Source organism: Vitis vinifera, chromosome 7 (assembly GCF_030704535.1).
Source record: "Vitis vinifera cultivar Pinot Noir 40024 chromosome 7, ASM3070453v1".
Classification (NCBI taxonomy): Eukaryota; Viridiplantae; Streptophyta; class Magnoliopsida; order Vitales; family Vitaceae; genus Vitis; species Vitis vinifera.
The window spans coordinates 18,782,384-18,801,564 of NC_081811.1; the positions used below are offsets into that span (position 1 = coordinate 18,782,384).

At 34.9% G+C, this 19,181-nt stretch overlaps 2 protein-coding genes and 1 long non-coding RNA gene across 3 annotated transcripts; all 3 read left to right on the top strand.

Moving 5' to 3' along the window:
• Positions 1–6,840: 6,840 nt before the first annotated feature.
• LOC109122153 (uncharacterized) lies at positions 6,841–7,531 on the top strand. Its single transcript, XM_019218464.2, has 2 exons — positions 6,841–7,352; positions 7,429–7,531. Exons 1-2 carry the CDS (start codon positions 6,841–6,843, stop codon positions 7,457–7,459), a joined length of 543 nt encoding a protein of 180 aa, XP_019074009.2. The 3' UTR covers positions 7,460–7,531.
• A 466-nt stretch (positions 7,532–7,997) lies between these two features.
• Positions 7,998–10,280, top strand: LOC109122152 (uncharacterized). Its single transcript, XR_002029604.2, has 3 exons — positions 7,998–8,227; positions 8,342–8,417; positions 10,224–10,280. It is a non-coding gene; the product is annotated as an uncharacterized LOC109122152 (long non-coding RNA).
• Positions 10,281–11,879: 1,599 nt separating this feature from the next.
• On the top strand, positions 11,880–17,339 carry LOC100267871 (ribonucleoside-diphosphate reductase small chain A). Its single transcript, XM_059737714.1, has 9 exons — positions 11,880–11,919; positions 12,091–12,220; positions 13,536–13,601; positions 13,717–13,830; positions 15,412–15,431; positions 15,682–15,692; positions 16,198–16,329; positions 16,421–16,491; positions 17,209–17,339. Exons 1-9 carry the CDS (start codon positions 11,880–11,882, stop codon positions 17,318–17,320), a joined length of 696 nt encoding a protein of 231 aa, XP_059593697.1. The 3' UTR covers positions 17,321–17,339.
• The last annotated feature ends 1,842 nt before the right edge of the window (positions 17,340–19,181 follow it).

Here is a 19,181-nt window from a genome sequence, read left to right on the forward strand (position 1 = left end):
CCTGAATAAACTAATCCAAACTGAGTGAAGAAAAAGATAAGATTCAAGGAAATTGAAAGACAAATACCTGTGCTGTAAGAAGCAATTGGAGCATCCTGATGGTCATTATTTGGCTGAACAGATGAATCTAAATGAATAGAAAACATAGACATAAGCTGCTGATATTAATTGGGACTAAGATTCCAAATGAAATCTCCAACACCACCTAGTTGATTAGTCTTGACAACAGAATTAGAGAATGATTGGTTTGATACTTGATTAATAGCAGTGTTATTGTTGGAATAAGTATAATTATTCCTCTGCCTAGGTTTGTAGCCAGGTGGATAGCCATGTATTTTCTAACATTTATCAATGGGATGATCATGAAAGTTGCAATGAGTGCAAAAAGGTCTATCCTTCTTGTGTTCTTTATAACCTTTAGAAGCCTTAGAATTATCAGTCTTAACAGCAAAAGCCATGGTTCCAGCAGAATCTGAACCAGCATTAATATGGCTACCAATTTTCTTCTGATGTTCCTCTTGAGAAATTAAAGAAAACACTTTATTTATAGAGGGTAAAGGATCGATAAGAAGCAATTGTCCTCTAACTTGAGCAAATGAGTCATTTAATCTCATAAGAAAAGACATGATATATTCCATTTGATAGTGAGAACTAAGATTCTTCACACCACCACAAGTACAAACTGGCCTATAATTGCTCAATTCCTCCCATATAGTCTTCAGTTTAGTAAAATATACACTAATAGAGTTCTGATCTTGAACCAAATTCATCAATTCAAGTCTTAATTGAAAAATTCTAAGTCCATTCCTTTGTTGTAAAGGATCTTTGAGATTGAGCCAAATCTCTCTAGTCGAATCACCAAATATCACACTAGCAGAAATCTCCTTAGAAACAGAGTTTAAGATCCAGGCGATAACAATTTTGTTATTCCTAGTCCAAGAATGAAGAAAATCTAGATCAATACCTTTAGGTTTGACGATTGATCCATCAACGAATCCAAGTTTATTCTTCACAGACCAAGCAATCAACATTGCTCTACTCCAGGAGGCATAGTTATCTCTAGTGAGAGGTTGAGAAACAAGAACAAGTCCTGGACTATCTGAATGAGGAAGAAAGTAAGGAATAGAAGGTTCATCAATGGCAGATTTGTTTGAAGATGACTTAGAATGACTTGTGTTTTCAGAAGATGGAGTCTCCATAACAATTGAAAAATAAATAAATAAATAATACTCAACAATCTTGAACAAAAACAAAGATTAGAAGAATCGAAGATGAGAAATTGCAGCAAATCCTATCAAAGCTCTGATACCATATTAAGCTGAAAGCAATGAAGTGGAAGAAGAGAAAACCTTATTTCATTGAACAAAAAAAAACTGAATTAAAATACAGAAATAAAAGCTATATAAAGAGCTCAGTAACAGCTGTAACAAAATAACAAAAAAAGTTATAACAAAATATGTATACGACCTAATACATATGTTATCTGAACGCTTGTACAAACTCCTTAATATTTAATCGTTCATCGTTGTTTTTTGCCTCTCAACTTTGTCCTGTTGCGCGAACGTGTTCTTCTATGCTATTCCAGGTTATGGCTACCTACACTGTGGAATGCATCTGTTTTCTTGCTCCTATGCTGATTTGGCGCTTGGCGGTTGCTCTCCTCCTTGAAGCACACCAGATTCTGAGGCACCTTCTTCTCCCACTTGACCACAGCTACCATATCCTCAGGTGGGAAAGACGATTGCGGCGTTGTGACCTCCTCCTCAGTCACTAGCGGAGAGACGTCTGTCACAATCAGAACTTCCTCGGATGTCGCTATCTCAGGTGGCACTGAAGATTCGGCTGTAGTCGATGGTGGGTAAGGCGCGACATTGGTTTCATTAACCATTTTTGCAGTAGCGATGGTGGTAGCAGTAGGAGGTGGTGTAGAGTGAGAGTAGAGGTGGTGGGGGAAACCAATGCTGGGAAAAGGAAAGAGTGAAGAGGGGCTTTGTGTTTGGTGCGGAGAGGAAAAGACATAATACCATAGTTATTAATTAAATAAATGAGTTATTTTTATCATTAGTTTATATGGTCTTTGCATTTGACTTTTGTTTTCAATTTGAAATTAATTATCATGCAGGGAAGTGTAAAAAAAAAGTGATTATTGATATGTATTGATTCTTAACTAAGCTTAAATAAAATTATTTATTATTTTACTATACCTTGGAAGCTTTTACAAAAAATTATTATTATTATTATTATTATTATTTAAAATTTAATTTGTTGACTTATTTTATCAAAAAAAATTTACTATCTTAAAATTTAAGATTTGTGAAAATTATTTTTGATATATTTATGTATGTATGTATAAGAATAATTAATGAAATTTATTTCGAATGCTTAGAATGATGCACCTTCACTTTAATCAAATATCATTTTTAAAAAAGCAAATAAAGATTTACAATATCCAAATGTTTAAAATTAAGATATAAGGTCTCATAATCTAAACAACTATTTTTATTTTAAAAGAAAATGTTTTAATTTTTGAAATTAAAGAATAAGAAAATCCAACAATTTGTTATATTCTTTAAAACAAAAAATTTATATAATTATCTTATTCCAAATTCCAAATGGAAAATGTTGCTTTTTTGATAGACTTAGGTGGTGTTTGTTTTTTTGCCTTTTTGTTGAAAACAATTTATTTTTAGAATTTAGGTTGTTTGTTTTTCTATTTTTTCATGACTTATTATAAACTTTTTACTAAATGGAAAAAACTAAAATATGTAACTTTTTCTAAATAGAAAAAAATAACATATTGGTTTTTCTTTACTTTTTAATACTTAATATAAATAAAATACTACAAAAACAAACAACCTAACATTTAACACTATTAAACATTAAAGTTCTATTTAGAATTAAGTAAAAAAACAAACACCACCTGAGCTAAGAACTCATTATAATCGAAACAAAACTATAAAATTCTATCAAACTCTTTTAACTTTTTTTTTCCCTTCAAATTATTCTTCTATTTATTTAAAATTATAGATAAACATACATTTATTTCACAATTTAAATAATTATTTGAATATAAAATTTAGGTTTCTTTTTAATTTAAAACATACTTATTTTCTAATTATGGTAGGTGTCGCAAAATTAAGACCTTTTTTTTCTTTTTAAATATTCATAAATGTTCATATTTTCATACTTAGAGGGTGTTTGGCTTTTTACAAACTTTCGTTTATGCTCATTTTGCCTAATAAGAAAATAGAGATCTTCTAAGAGATTGTATGGAGATAGAGGAAGGGAGAGAGATAGACAGAAAAGCTTCCTATAAACCCTTCTACACAAGCATAATGAAAAATAGGTCTGAACCCCCAACACGTGTGCATGACTGAACATGCTATAATGGAAATGTCATCTCATAATAATAATAATAATCTTAACCGGGCTGTATAGACTAAGTATATTTGCATGATGAATAAAAGATACACTAAATGAAAGAAATCGATTAATCTACATTTTTTAGGTTGTTCTACCAAAAGGGTCCTTGCAAAAGATATGTTGTCCTAAAAAACTTGAGTGTGAATTATTCAAGTTTTGGTATTTAGAATGGAAAATGAGACAAGGAAAAGGTTCAATCACCATGATTAGAAGAGACACGAAGATGGTGACCATATTCTATACTACTTTTTCCTAAAAAATACCAGCTAACTCATCACTCACATAAACTGAATATTTAGGCCAAGTAATGCAAGTTACAATATAGGGACAGAGGGACGCACTCGATGGAAAGGCAAATGCTCTAAAATAGCCAATATCACTTCCCAAATGATAGGTGATGCATTTTTTTCCATGTTCATTTTCATGGTATATACCTAAGGGGGTGAAGTTCTCCTACAATCATCTATACTCTCTAATAAGCTTCTTGGATGTATTTGCACCATTCTCCTCAAGGCATGAATGTGAGATTTTTGCCTTTTATCTTTTGTTGTTTCTGGTGTAAATTCAAAACAAGGCAACCTATAACATGCATGCAACAAATTGGAACTTCAATTGCTGTAACTATTTTATTACTAGGTCCTAACATTTTGATGCTTGGCTTCGTGTCTTTTATTGGCACATGGTGCATATGAAGATATATTTTTAAAACAACCAATTAATGAATGCTTCCTTACTTTTATTTTCAAGAAAAAATACTTGATCTTGAATTTTGCTTTTGGTTTGAGTACTACACAGACTTTTTAGTTCCAAAATTGTAACATGTTTTTTCCCTCTCTTTAATAGAAAATCCCTCATGGTATTTGGTGTTATCATTGAATCTTTTAATTCTATTCCAATGCTGAAACAAAATTTTTTCTCTTTACAAGGTGGCATGATTACAACTTCTCTATGTAAAATTTCAAATCTTCTTTTTCTCCCTTCCATCTGCAATCAAATGAAGCAGGACTGTTAAGTTAAAAATTTACAATTATATGACATATGTGCTTCACAACATTTGGATTGTACGCATTTGTCATAGGAATGTGCTTTAGTATAATTTGTTATTTCCCCATCAATTTTGTTTGTATTAACACAGGCAATGTAATTAATTCCATTTATATTTATTTCTATGTTTGTTTAGATGTTTAATCAATTAATGCCTATGTCCATACGTAATGTCTTTTTATTTATACTATTATATCCTATACTTTCTTTTGTCATGGAATATTGGGCCATTTAATTTGTAATGCTCAGCATTATCCAATTCACAACCTTGTTCCAAAATCCACAACTTATAAGCTTTTCCATTGTTTTTTCCCTGTCCACATCAACTTGTTTTGAATCATACACTATCAGTTCACTTTGGCCTTGGACTAATGGTTTGTTTGGTCGGTATCTGAAATAGTTTCAGACTAAGCAACTCATATGATCTACGAATATGGATCCATCAAAAGATGTTATGGCATCATACGCAATGTATCACCAAGATTGTATTAGCATCAATTTCATCAGCCATGTCCAATGCATGGTTCAAAATGGAGTATAAAATGAAAATATTGGATCCAATATTTAATATTAAGTTTCTTTTAGAAATAATCTTAATATTATTATTATTATTATTATTATTATTATTATTATTATTATTATTATTATGTTTGGACTTTGTGCACTAGTTCACTTATATTGTTTTGACCTTTTTCACTTTTAGTGAAAGTTGTTTTCTATCTTAAGGGTTGAAAGGACCAACTGTTTTATGTAAACTTTATGAATTTTCTTTGACCTCTGAACTCATTTTTATTATATTTGAGATCAATTCTGATCAACTGATACAACTACAACACTATACATGTGGCCTTTTAAGATTGTTATGTTGTTAATGAGGAATACATAAATAAAACTGCTCATTTCATTGTGCAAATGCAGCATCTACCCCTTATATTGCAATTGTCACGGTGATGCTCCATTCAAAATCTCTTAGTGCATAATTTTCCCCAACTACTAGTTTACACCGTTGCTGAAAATACTCAAGGAAAATAAGCACTTCATTTAATAAACACATGGATAGCAGACAAAGGAAGCGGAGAAGCCATGTTCCATCAAGATCTGAAGCGGTAAAATATTTGACAGCCCTTTAACGTACTTTTAAAACTAATGCCCTTGAGGCTTAACTTTGGAATTGCGACATATTTGTAATATATTTTCCTTCTTTCATGTTGTAGGTTAAGTTACCAAAATCCCGCTGCTTGGGAAAGAAATTCCTATCAATCATGGATACCTTCCCAATGGATAAGAAAAATGCCTTCAGTGATATGGGATTCGGGGGCTTGCTGCAACTTGGCTGTAAAGAATTACGTTATGAGCTAATAACGTGGATAGTCGCCAATTACGACATTGGCTACCACCGCTTATGCATGGAAACAAAAGTTGCTGTCCCAATCACACCCAAAGATGTTAAAGAGGTGCTGGGCATCCCGGACAATGGCGTTGACATTCTCATCTACAATAGGCATGGCACACCCAACCACATATATGACATTAAAATATTGGAAGCTAATTTGCGTGATCTACTAGTTGGCGAAGAATTCATGAAATCCTTTCTCATTTTCGCCTATGCCACTATCCTTGCCCCCAACTCAAAACAAGAAGGTATGCATGACTTGTGGGACACGGTTTGGGATAGTGAAGTGGGGGTGCGCAAAAATTAGGCCAAGTTTGTTCTCCAATATGTCGAGGATGGGATAAGGGACTATCGTACAAGTCACCCGACATACATTAGAGGTTGTGTCTTGTTTCTTCAGGTATTCGTTTCTCAACCTCTCCACATTAATGTCATATGCATCTACCAAAATAATTTCTTCTTTTGTTGATATTGTAATAGCTTCTCTAACCAACTTATATTTGATTCCCACTTCACAGCTTTTCTATATCACCAAGTTCTATATGACGGCTTTCCAAGTTGAAGTCCGCAGTCCACTTTCTGCTGCATGGATAGATGAGTAAGTCAAGAGGTGCTTGGCTGTCGAAATACACACCTGTGGCAATTATGGCCATGTCCAGGTATGGTAAAATTCAGCAACTCTATAAACGTAGTTTGGTGTTATCATTAATTTATGTTTAAATGTAATCATCAATGTTTGTTTGATGTATGGGCAGGTTATATAGAGAAGCAAACCTTTTGCACATAATGATGGACGTCCATACGAGGCGGGCAACTCACACTCTGATGACCCAACTAAGGTACGCCATAGCACTATGACTTTATTACTTCACAAACAAACTTGAGCACCATCCTCATTCTAGTTGACCATGCTAATTGATACTCCTTCTCCCTAACACTAGACCATTGAAGTACAACTGAGTCGGAATTTAGAACATCTTATGAGCCTCACTTCATCTGTGGCACAAGACATTGCCACACTATGTACAAGGTCCAGTGAAGGACAAAGTGACTGTGCACTCACCCCACCAGAAGAAGCTATGAATGTAGAAAGAAAGAAAGACGAGGGAAGCACCGGTGTGCATCCTTATAGTGATGAAATGATAGGAAAAGGAACTGGTGCCACAAACACTCATTTTGGCCAGCAAAGAGTCACCGGTGCAGCAGTAGATGATGGCCCATGTATTGACCACCACACATGCCCACTTTCACAAAAGAGTGTTGAATTGCAATCACTTAAAGGGGTGCAAATGGGTGTTCAAGAAGGCTGTGGCAGCAAACAACCTTCTCCTACCCCTAGGCAGAGATTTAAACACACAGCGAAAATGCTTGTCGAGCCAGCCGCCATTTGCAAATCCCCCTTCGTCTCTCAATGTGTTCAACTATTTCCTAAAATCAGCCAACAAGAAAGGTTGGTTGCGGATTATGCGTTGTCAGAAGACGGTGAGCCAAGGTACTTGACATGAATTCACCATTTATTGTTAAAGTTTATAGCTATTGACTTAACACATTTTTGACATTGCAGGGAGATCTTGTGCGATATGCATGACACATATATAACACGGGATGAGCTTTCTTCGCTCAATGGAGGCCGTTGGGTAAATAGTGTGGTATGTGTCAAAGATTTCGATTAAGGCCATGGTTGTTATATAAGAAGCACATTATTATGTTTTATAGTCATTTATATGTCTATATTTTCAAATTATCGGAGTGGTCTGCTGAATGATGAATGCAGAACAAGCTAGACCACCGCGTGCACACTATTTTGACCCATCATTCTCCGTGAGGCCTTAATCATAATTCTTTAATGCATTTTTCTATTATTTTAAATTGGAGACTATGTGGTGAGCTGTAAGAACAAATGGATAGGTGGTGCTAGCCAGCCTTACGGCAAATGCCAAAAAACATGAAATCAGAGAGCGGGTGTCGGATGTTCCTTCATGTTGAATTTGTGGGCCATGATTTCTCAAGTTGTGATCTAGTACGTCAAACCTAGTACAATGGCATCATGGCCAAAGCCTTTGATTAATTTAATTATCATATTATATTGCCCTACTAACCTATTAATGGCAATGTCATCAATATATGTGTAGCTATTTTTTCCTGTCTGCGACAACAACCATTGGCACGTGCACGTGGTCAATATTCCAGCTTCAAGGGTTGAAATCTTATCTTCGTTGCCTTTAAGAAGGGGTAACGGGATAAGTGTCGTATCGAGACGTTTGTCTGAGGCAATTGATAAAGCATTCCATGCTCATGGCATGCTCAGCGATTGGAGGTCTCAAAATTCGTGCATGTGCAACCCCAAATTGTGCAACAACAAAATGGGTAGATTACTTTAACCGTTATTATTTTACGTATCATTAAATATGCGGTACTGATGCATTTGTCTTTTATGTTTGATGTATGCATATGATTGGTGTAATGCAATTGGTGGTGTAGATATGATTGTGGCATGTTCGCAATCAAGTACATGGAACATTGGAACGAGGCGACACTAGCACATTCAATCGCGGAGGTAAGTGCAACCAAGACTTTAGAAATTGGTTTATATGAATTTTTACCAAACCAGCCTATAATTTTGGTATGTGTTGTGCAGGACAAGATGCATCTATATCGATTAAGGTTGGTCATTACTTTGGTTACTAATGTAGCAAACAATGCTAGAGATAAGGTCTTGAAGGTATGTCGAATTTGATTAATAGAGGTCATCTTGGACAGGCAAGGTCAATGATGGAACCATACTTGCATGAAAGTGGGGCTGGTGGTGCCGGCAATGCATAATCAAAAGGTGGTGCCCTCTATTTTTATTTTCCTATTGTTTGTTTCTCTGGAAAATTTATATTTGAGGGAATTACCTTTCCAATAAAAAATATTCAGGCATAAAAGTAGACTTTTTCCTGGAATCACAATTAAATACATATGAACTAAGCCAATAGATTAGTGTCCTTGCGAGTTTTGACAAGAAAAGACACACACTAGAATGAATACCCTGTGAAGTATTTTATTTATTAATTTTTTTCTGTGATAAGTACCTTGTCAAGTGATTTTGATAGTTTATTACTGAAAACTTTATACCAAAATTATATATGCTGAAACATATAAAGGCTTATTGTTTGAATATTTGAGCATGTAGGTTTTATCAGTGGAAATTTAATGGTGCAGAATCTAGAGGTGGTTCGTAAGCTGGGAAAGCAATGAGAAAAGAAGAACAAGAAAAGACCAAGGTTCTCCTCATTAATGCGATCTCACTTGCACATGCCAGTTGTAAGTTCTCATTTCTTGGATGGTTTGGATCTTTATGTTAAAGTTGTTAGTATCATGTGAAAGAGCTACCATCATACTATTGACTTCTTCTTTTTTGTTGTGTTGTGAATATCATTAGGTGCTTCTGTTTTCTGCTACTTTCAACGATACAGATAAAAATTACGTTACAAGAAAAGCTTTCTACCATCAAATGTTTGTAAAGAAAGAAGAACTATCCTTGCAGGTTGTGAAGCAGTGTAAGGTGAAATGCCCTGATGAACTCTCCAAGATAGTTGTGATTAAAGAAAATTTTTGAGTTAGGACATAAGTTGGGGCAAACAATTATTTCTGTCAGTACGAAGAATAGTACAGGAATGTTATACAAAGCACTTGTGGATTTTTGAGTAATTTTTTATTCCCTGTACTGATAATGAATTTCCATGATGGTAATTGCTTTGAATTTGTCTATGAAGGTGAATTTGGATGTCAACTATGATTTGCCGCTTAAATATGGGACACAGGCAAAGCCTGACTATGAGGTGTACTTGCATAGAAATGGGAGGGCATGACATTTTGGCCGTAGAGGGTATGTTCTTGATGTCATGCTTATGCTGTTGTTACTTTATGCTTAACGTAATACTTCCTCCATTGAAATGTAATTATTATGCTTCTTTGTTTGTTGTTGATCCCATGATTCATTGTTGTTTCAAATATGGGAAATCAATAATGTAGTTTGATTCTCCTGTTGCCAATCATTTGAAGCTCAGATTCTAAATTGTTGTATTCCCTACCAAAAAAAAAAAAGAGAAAAAAGTCGAGCATTCTAACAGATTTGTTTTACATGATTCTACAGGAGCTGTTTTTAATTGGTTGTGCACTGAGAAGGACAACATCCTGATCTCAAAAATTGAAAAAATCATTTTGTGGTTCAGATGTAGAGGTCAACTCTCCTTTATGATTGATTTGGTTGAGCATGAATTTATATAGGATAGTAGAAAATTTTCATACATATTTTGGAAATCATCCGGAGTACTACATGTTTGACCAAACCGGGCCATGATTTTGGTGTGTTGTGTAGGACAAGATGCATCTATATCGATTGAGGCTGGTCGTTACCTTGGTTACTAGTGCCGCAAACAATGCTAGACAGAAGGTCATGAAGACATGTCAAATGTGATTAATAAAGGCCACCTGCAACATGGAAGGTCACTGATGGGACCTTACTTGCATGAGAGTGGGGTTGGTAGTGCCCGTAGTCCATAATCAAAAGGTGGAGCCCTCTATGCTATTGTGATGCTCAAATCAGTTTTAAGTTGCACTACTATTATCTACTATATTTTCTATGTTTTAGATAAAACTACTTCTTAGCTTCATGTCACCTTATTTTCCCTTCTTTTTATTCTCATCATTATTGGTATTATTATTATTATTATTATTTTCTTAATTGCAGGCGACAATTGGAAAACAAGATGGTTGACAACCATAAAGACACCATGACGAAGACAGGAGCAATGTTACACTTCAGAATCGTGGCTGCTGAAGAAAGGGATGTGATCATAAGACATTCTCATCATGACTTAGACTTTATAATATAACTGTTCCTATTTTGATTTTTGTTTGTAAATTTAAGCATGCCCAATACTGGAGCCCTCTCAAAACTATATAGATACATCATAATTGTTTTTTTGGTTTACCATTTTTACTTTGGTCACCCATTGCATACTTCCGATATATTTGGCTTGTGCCCCTCCCTTCGGTTAGGTGCTTTTAGATTAATTTACCACTGACTATAAAAAATACATTGGTATATGAAATTTTGGTTGAGCTAAAGAGGTTACTCCATGACCTCTTTGCAGGTGCGTAGTTCTAAGAGAGCCATGCAATATGAGAAACTATTGCCTGGGTTGAAGAAATTGCTTTCTATTCTGCCTACTATTTGGCCACGGTAATTCTGCTATATGAGAGGTGAAACTAGAATTTTTAAGTAAGATTTTGATTTTTTTTTTTTTATGTTGCTTGTCAAGCTTTTTCGGTTATTTTAATTTATTCGATACCATCAGTGGGAAACTCGTAGTGATTTGTCCTTTATAGCAATGTTAGACTAAGGAAGTGCCATTGGTTTACTACTTTGATAGTCCACTTTCAAAATTTTTGTGAAAAAACGACACTTGAAAAAAATAATTTCTATCAACTAATGCATTAAGGTGCTAAACTAATAGTGATCAATAAAAATATTTTGTAGGGCAGGATCAAAAGTTTCAGTTAAAGGCAATATAGAGTTGGGGTCACATTTAGTGTCATTATGCAGAACAATATGGATTAAGTTGTTTCTATCCTTATAAATGAATTTTAGTCTTCTAAACCAGTTTAGTTTATGTAGTTAATTTTTATGATTCTTGAATATTTGACTCTTGCAGGCATGCCATTATAAATTATTTGAAGTCCTCTATGTGTGTTGGGGTGGGGGTGGTTGGTTGGATGCTGCTTTGTTATTAGTGATTGTTGTAATTTAATGCTACTTGTTTGGATTCTTATAATCTTCAACACATTTGCCCATCCCTTTATAAGCTCATATATGAAAATCAATTTTTCCCCTCAGCCTGGGCCAAGGGGCTCCCTCATTCAGTGTTATATAAAATGGAATCGTACCAACCAAACATATCATCTCTATTTCGGCTTAATTCAAGGTGAATAACTAAACCCCATTTATTTTTTGATAAGTTGTGGTTCATTAATGAAGGCTTTCTTGCATATAGAACCTGCAATGATCCAGGGTCATTTGATGTATTTAGTTGCATGGTTGGATTGGTGAAGAGCTAGATGTTCTCATTCTTAATTACCAAGTAGGATATTTAGAAGACAGGTTTTTAGAAGACAGGTTCTGTTTTCGAGTTTCCTTTTTGAGTTGTGATTTAACTTTTTGCTTTTGTCTTATCTGTTGACAGCTTCAACTGATGATGGAAAGTTTCTTCTTGCTGCATGGAACTGTAGATGTCCTACTTTCACAGACGATATCATCTCTCTTAATGCTGGTGATGTTTGGAAGGGGAGCACCACTTATATAGGAAAGTTGAGGTATGTGTACATGTTATATGAGGTGGCTGTTTCTCACTGATGATGTTGGCCCCGCTTTAGAAACTCAAATATTTAGAAAATGGGTCCATTCATTTCAGATTTAAGTTGACCTGGACCTTCCTTAACACAGATCTGGACCTTTTCAAGTGGTGCCACAACCTCAAAAATCCACCATCATATGCTGTATCTATGTCAAAAAATGTCTTTCATGATTCACCATTAGTAATGTCAAATATATTGTTAGGATTTTGAAGGGTTGGATTTTGTAATATTTTGCAATTCCAGGACTATGAAATTTGGGTGATTTTTATGGTCAAGTTCAAAGAAGCTCTTGATATCAATTTTTTTTAAACATATAAGATTTTGAAGATTGACTCCAATTTGAGCAAAACTGTTGGATTCCTCATGACTAAGGGTCTGCTTAACTTGAAATTTGTATTAAAACAATAGGCTGCAGTTTTGAAGGCTCTCTCCTAAAATTAAGCTGAATCCAAATGCTTTTTTTTAGAAAAAAATATCTATTTTTGTTTTCAAATATTTTGTTGGCCTCAAACTTTCAAAAATGGGCCGATTGATTGTGAAACGGGCTGGTTAATCCAACTTCGAAACTCAGTCTCAATCAATTGGCATCCACTCGATGGATTGAGGTTTATCTCAATTAATAGAGACAATGAGTATTGATGAGTAACTTTTATATAAATGCGTAATATGCATAAAAGCACTTGCACATTGCGCTGGATGATGTCTTTTAATGTTTTTGTACTCTAAAATTCCAATTTTTTTTTTACTGTTTAACTCTTAAGAGCATAGAAATTGGGCAAAACTGTGAAATATAACAAAACCATAGAATCTGAAACTTAATGAAAACATGTGTATGGCAAAAACAATAAAATTAGAAACCTATCTAATTTGAGTCATGGGCTTGATTGTTTATGTGGATTTGACAGAGGCTATTGTATCCCAAAACATTGTTAGACTTTTGTTTTGCATAGAGAAAGCACTTGTGTGTGGGTTGGGGCAGGGGTGGGGTGGGGGGGAGAGGAGCAGAACCCTTGATAAATAAATTTTTGGACCTAGGTTTAGTAGTTTCTGTAATGTTATGTATCCTAAACTCTCAGAGCAAGCATCAAATTTTAAAGCTTTTACTACATCCTTTACCTCAGGTTTGATTTTGTTTGGGTTTCCAAATCATGATAGTTCAGCTCCATTTTTTTACTTCGAACCTTGGCTCTCAATAAGTGAAGCATGGGATTTATTGCTTTACTTTTTTTTTTTTTTTTTTTTTGTTTCTCATTGTGCTAATCCCCTTTTGCAGTTCCACTTTATTTGCTGAGAGACTTATAACCTTTGCATGTGTTGAAAGAATCTTTTTCTTAGGAAGGTAGTTTCTTTACAAATAATGGGATCCTCTATGTTCTTTAATATGGATCATATTTGTTAGTCAAAAGGTTTAAGTAACATATTATGGGTTTCCCCCTTTTATTTTTGGTTTTCAACTTCTGTGATATTTTTTGGAAAAAGAGAGGACTAATGCCAGGTTTGACTTTCTCAAATGAGCTTATTTCTAGAGATGAGGGCCTTCACTGCGATTTTGCTTGCCTTTTGTACAAGTGGTGTTTTCTTAATCAATATTTAAATTTCATGTTAGATGATTGGAACTAGAATAGTAATCATAATTTACCTAATACTGCTCTTTTTTTTTCATTTGAAATCATGGGTTCAGTTTTAGTTCCTCCAAAAATTGGAAAATAAAAATTTTTGAAAATTGAGATCATTGTTGTTGTTAACAGTTTCTTATAGAAGTAGCCTATAAAATGAGTTTTTGCCTATTTAATTCCAAATACTATACCTTGCAATGCCTTACAAAAACTAAGTGATATCTGAAACTCCTTTGAACAGGGAAAATATGATGAAGTAGGTGTAAAGGGAAGGTCATTGGAATTACAGAGAGAGGAGTAGATGACATACTAATGGTGTAGAAATAGAGAAGATGTTGGGATTGCAGTGCCAAAGAGAAGCGACTATCAATAGGCCTTGTAACAGATGGATCTAGGAAGCGGACTTTTGGTGCATGCGTAACTTTGTATCAGAAAAACTAAATGTGACTGTTGTTTGGGAGGTGAAGAATTTGGAGCTACTTGGCACTTTCTAGTGCCTTTTTTGACACACCAATCTTCAGAGGGAGTGACAGGATTAGAAACTTTGGAATGTTGGTCCTTTGCGAGATCATAGGAGAGTGAAGTGGAAATAGATTCTTCATGCTTTTTCCTCAAAATATAATTTGCTTCTGTGTTTTGCCATTTCTTGTATATCACTCTTCTTTCATAAATATGGTATTATGTATCTGAATAAGGTGCCTGCTTGCTCTGTTATTTGCACCTCTAGGGAGTTATCATAGGCCTGGTTCGATTGTTTTCTTGGACTTTGAACACCCCTTCTCATCTTTCTTCCATTTTTTTGTCTTTAAAAACATGGTTATATTATTGTTGGTCTTTTCTTTTATTTGCATCTTCTACTTTTGATGATAGAGTGATTTTGATCATGAATGCCTTGAATCGGTATATTGCCTAGATGTCCCTTCTAGTTTTATAAATATGTAAATGATGTCTTCTTGTTTGTCTAGGAATAGGAAACCCCAAAGTTTTTGTTTTTCGTTGATGTTTGAAACAAAGCTTTTGTTCCTGCAGTGCCACAATGGACACACACTCTGTTCAAGCTGTAAAGCAAGGGTACTCAACAAATGTCCCACTTGTAGGCAACAGGTCGGTGATATAAGGTGTCTAGCTCTGGAGAAGATGGCCAAATCACTTGAACTGCATTGCAAGAATGAGGAGTTTGGATGCTTTGAGATCATCCCTTACCACACCAAGCTCATGCATGAAGACTCGTGTAACTTCCGGCCATACAGCTGCCCATGGTATGGATGTCTGTGCTCTACTGTTGGGGATATTCCACTCCTTGTTTCTCACCTAACAGATTATCACAAGGCAGTCATGCTCTATGGTTGCAAGTTCAAACTTGAATTTTTGATAGAAGGTCTCTATAAATACCAAAGCTACAAATGGGATGTAACTGTAAGTACTTTTTTTACATTGCCATAAATTTAGATTCATAAAACCTAACCTTTAGATAAGCACCTTGGCACCATACATTAAGAGTGATGCCAAAAACAGTGCATACATGATTCACAGGCTACTGAAAAACAGTCTCAGTAGGATAACATGGTTGGTTGTTGTTGGATTATGGCAAATAATGGAACTTTCTCTTTTGCCTTTTCAGATCATCAATTGTTTTGACAAGCACTTCTTTCTCCATGCTAAAGCCTTCCTTATAGGGTCGACTCCCGTTTACATGGCATTCCTTAGCTTGATAGGCAACCAAGCAGAGGCTGGCAACTACAGCTACAACCTGGAGATAGGTGGAAATGGGCGGAAGCTTACTTTTGAGGGCATCCTACGAAGCATTAGAGAGAGTAAGAGGAGTAGCTTGGAAAGTGCGGACAACCTCATTGTGCTGGGAGACATGGCGTTTTCCTTAGGAGGGGAGACGAGAATGCCCATGCTTTGGGTTACAGGTCGAATATGGTAAGCCCAGATTCCAGGATAAAACTGGTTGATTGATTGATACAAGGGTTTTTGAGATTCATCCATCTGTAATTTATCTTCTTTTCACTCTGTAAACAAAGACGAAGAATCATGAACAGAATATGAAACAACTGATTGTGTAGATTCGTGGATTGAATTAATCCATTCAGTGACACATGATATAAAAATTGTTGATTTTACAAATATTTATATAATTTTTTTCCTATAGTACTGATTTCATGTCTTATACCTAGACCTAGACTCTTTTTTTTTTTTCATTTGAAATCATGTGTTCAGTTTTAGTTCCTCCAAAAATTGAAAATAAAAAATTTTGAAAATTGAGATCATTGTTGTTGTTAACAGTTTATTACAGAAGCAATACCCTGGTAAAAGGTTCATCACATTGTCCATGAGGCAGTGGAAATTGAAACCCAGTTCGTTTGTGAAGCCCTGCTTTGTGCATTGATTGGCATGAACGCAACACTCATGAGCCAGTACATAAAATTTGTCGCTGACCACCTTTTGGTATATTTCCATTTTGTTGGTTTGAGATTTTTCAGCTAGATTGTTTTGGTAGATTTATTCGCTTAAATTGTTTTGTTTTTCTTTTCTCAAGGTTGCCATTGGATATGAGAGGAAATACAACGTGGAAAATCCATTTGATTGGATGGAGTTTATTTCTTTGCAGTGAGTATTGATGAGTGCATGTCTTGGATTCTAGTTTTATGTTGTTGAACTCTATTAAAATGCTATTTATTTCAGAAACATGTACATTTGAGAGGTCTTGCTTACTAAGTTTTGGACTCAAAAATGGGTTTTTAATCCTTCAATAATAGGAGACATTCCACATGCTCAACCAGGTTGTGCTTCCATTAGAGGGTGCTTCTTTTGACACCTCTCATGCTTTACATCATGATAATTTTAAACTATCTGATTTGGAGCTTTCCACCATTTTTTTTTTACACATTTGAGTAAAACTGTTCAGTCTTATCATCCTAACCTTAATTAATAGATGCCTTCTTCTAGGACCCTCAAATATTAATTTTTATCTTCTGTTCATGTATGTACAAAACAAGTTGCTCAAGGCTAGATCTTGTAATTATCCCATTAGTTAAAGTTTTCATACGGGGGGATGTGCAAGATGGAATCTGGAACTATAGGATGAAAGTGATGGTTAGAAGCTCATTTCCTTGAGTTTGAGGACATGTTGAAAGTGGATTCCTTTAAGAAAAAGATCAAAATTCCTTCTCTCTTATTTAACTTATCATGCTTTGACTTTTCAGCCTATGTGTTTTTTTATGACGGTTGCTCCAAGCCCTGGTTGTCGGATAACCATTACTTTTTCTTCCACTTTCTACTTGGCTTGATTTCCTTGATTTTTGTCCTGTTTGTTTGATTGAGCAGGGGTAATGCAAACTTCTTTCAGAGAAGAGTGGGTGATTATCAAAAGGCATCTGTAATGTCAAGCCTAGATGGTGGAAAGAATTATGTCTTCAAGATAGATGAGGACTTTTAGTCATCAGTTCATCAAACCCTCAAGTATATTGAATAGATGCTGAAGCTGGGCATCAAAATTTTGTTACTATTCTTTGTAGTAACATCTGCTTACACTGAACTTTGTTTTCACCTGTCTTCATCTCCTACCTACCCTAACTACCTTACTTTTTTAAGGGCACTGTCCCACAATGTAAAGAATAGTGGGCAAAAATCTGAAAAGAGAGGGTTGGGATACTATTTAAGTGTTTGGGGTTTGGTGGTGGGCACTATGAGGAAGATGGGGGAAAGAAAAACCTAAAAGATTGGATGATGATTTATGGTTTGAACTTTGAAGAGGTTGCTCACTTTATTTTCTCGCAGTGAAAGAACTTGTTTCATGGCTTGTCATACAATTATATACAATTTTTTTTCCCCTTTTTTCATTCAATTTTATTCCTTGTCCTCATTCATTTTGTTTATAATTTAAAGGGCCAATGTACTACAATGGAGTTTACCATATGTTGTATCACTACATTAATTCTTATGTTGTAGTATGGGGTAACATTACATGGGCCCATTCCATATCTTATGTTCTTGTCAAATGGGTTAATCTTGGTCATGCTCTTAATCCAACTGATCCTTGTGACATCAATGGTTGTTGGACCGGTTCTGCCACAATATTTCCCGAAGAAGAACTTGTCATTATATACATTGGAGTAGATACTGAAATTCGACAATTCCAAAATAGGGCACTGGCCAAGAACATATCTAATCCACTTCATAGAGAATGGATGAAATCACCCCATAATCCTATAATGACTCCTATTGATGGCATTGATGCAAGCAATTTCAGAAACCCTATCACTGCTTTGCAAGCCTTACTCAAAGTATGGAGAATTCTTGATGGAAGCCTGAGAAATAGTCATGGCATAACCCTTTTTTTTTCGAAGTAGAGACTTTGTGAACTGGAATAAGAGCCAAACCCCTCTTCATTCATCCAATAAAACTGGAATGTGGGAGTGTGCAGACTTCTATTCACTGTCGAATATGCATAAATTGTTTACTTTTAACCCTTATAGCTCTAAAATGTGTATATAAAATTAAGAAGAACCCATATATTTATATATAGCATCTTGAGCTTTTTGTTATATCTAATCTAATATAGGATATCACACATCCCTTCCAATGAACCACTAAACAAATGAAAAGATGATACATGGCATCGGTGTGTTCATTTGCAATGAAGATCGTCTGATTCACCAATAAAATATATTATTGTGAAACCTAGTATGCTCTTTTACATAAAGTATATTTATGTTATGAATTTTGATTTCAATGAGCATAGCAAATGGAAAATGCTATCATTTACTATGAACCATTTCTCATTTTCCTATATACATTTACTATTTTACAACAGAAAATGGTAAGCCTACAAAGTAGATGTACAATTGAGATGAACCATTTCTCCACTAGTCTAACTAGACATAATGAAAATCGAGAAATTCATGCAACATCTAGCATTACATGTTAGCTTAAGTATAAATTTAAAATATGCTAAAATTTAATTTGGAAAGAGTTTACATTTAATTCCATACATATAGTTGGTAGCTTTACATTGCAAATAAAATAGATTTGAAGATGAACCACATAATGGGATGGTGTAAGGGTAGAAGAGGAAGACCCAAGGCTTGGGAGAGGTTGAGTTGAGGTTTAGCTAAGGTAGTACATAGGGGCCCTTAAGGTAGTACCTAAAGGCCACTAAGATAGTACCTCAAGGACACTAAGGTAGTACCTAAGTTACAGTCCCTAAAAAGCACTTGGGGACCACTTGAGAACTCAAGAGAAGCACATAGTAAGGGTAGGAGAGGAAGGCCCGAGGCTTTGGTGAGGTTGAGTGGAGG

Bases quoted from the DNA above. Each gene is read 5' to 3' on its own strand.
- LOC109122153 (XM_019218464.2), top strand. From the start codon at position 6,841: ATGAGCCTCACTTCATCTGTGGCACAAGACATTGCCACACTATGTACA. The intron at 7,353-7,428 runs GTACTTGACATG...CATTGCAGGGAG, and splicing joins TCAGAAGACGGTGAGCCAAG to ATCTTGTGCGATATGCATGA.
- LOC100267871 (XM_059737714.1), top strand. From the start codon at position 11,880: ATGAAGGCTTTCTTGCATATAGAACCTGCAATGATCCAGG. The intron at 11,920-12,090 runs GTCATTTGATGT...ATCTGTTGACAG, and splicing joins AGAACCTGCAATGATCCAGG to CTTCAACTGATGATGGAAAG. The intron at 16,492-17,208 runs GTGAGTATTGAT...TTGATTGAGCAG, and splicing joins ATGGAGTTTATTTCTTTGCA to GGGTAATGCAAACTTCTTTC.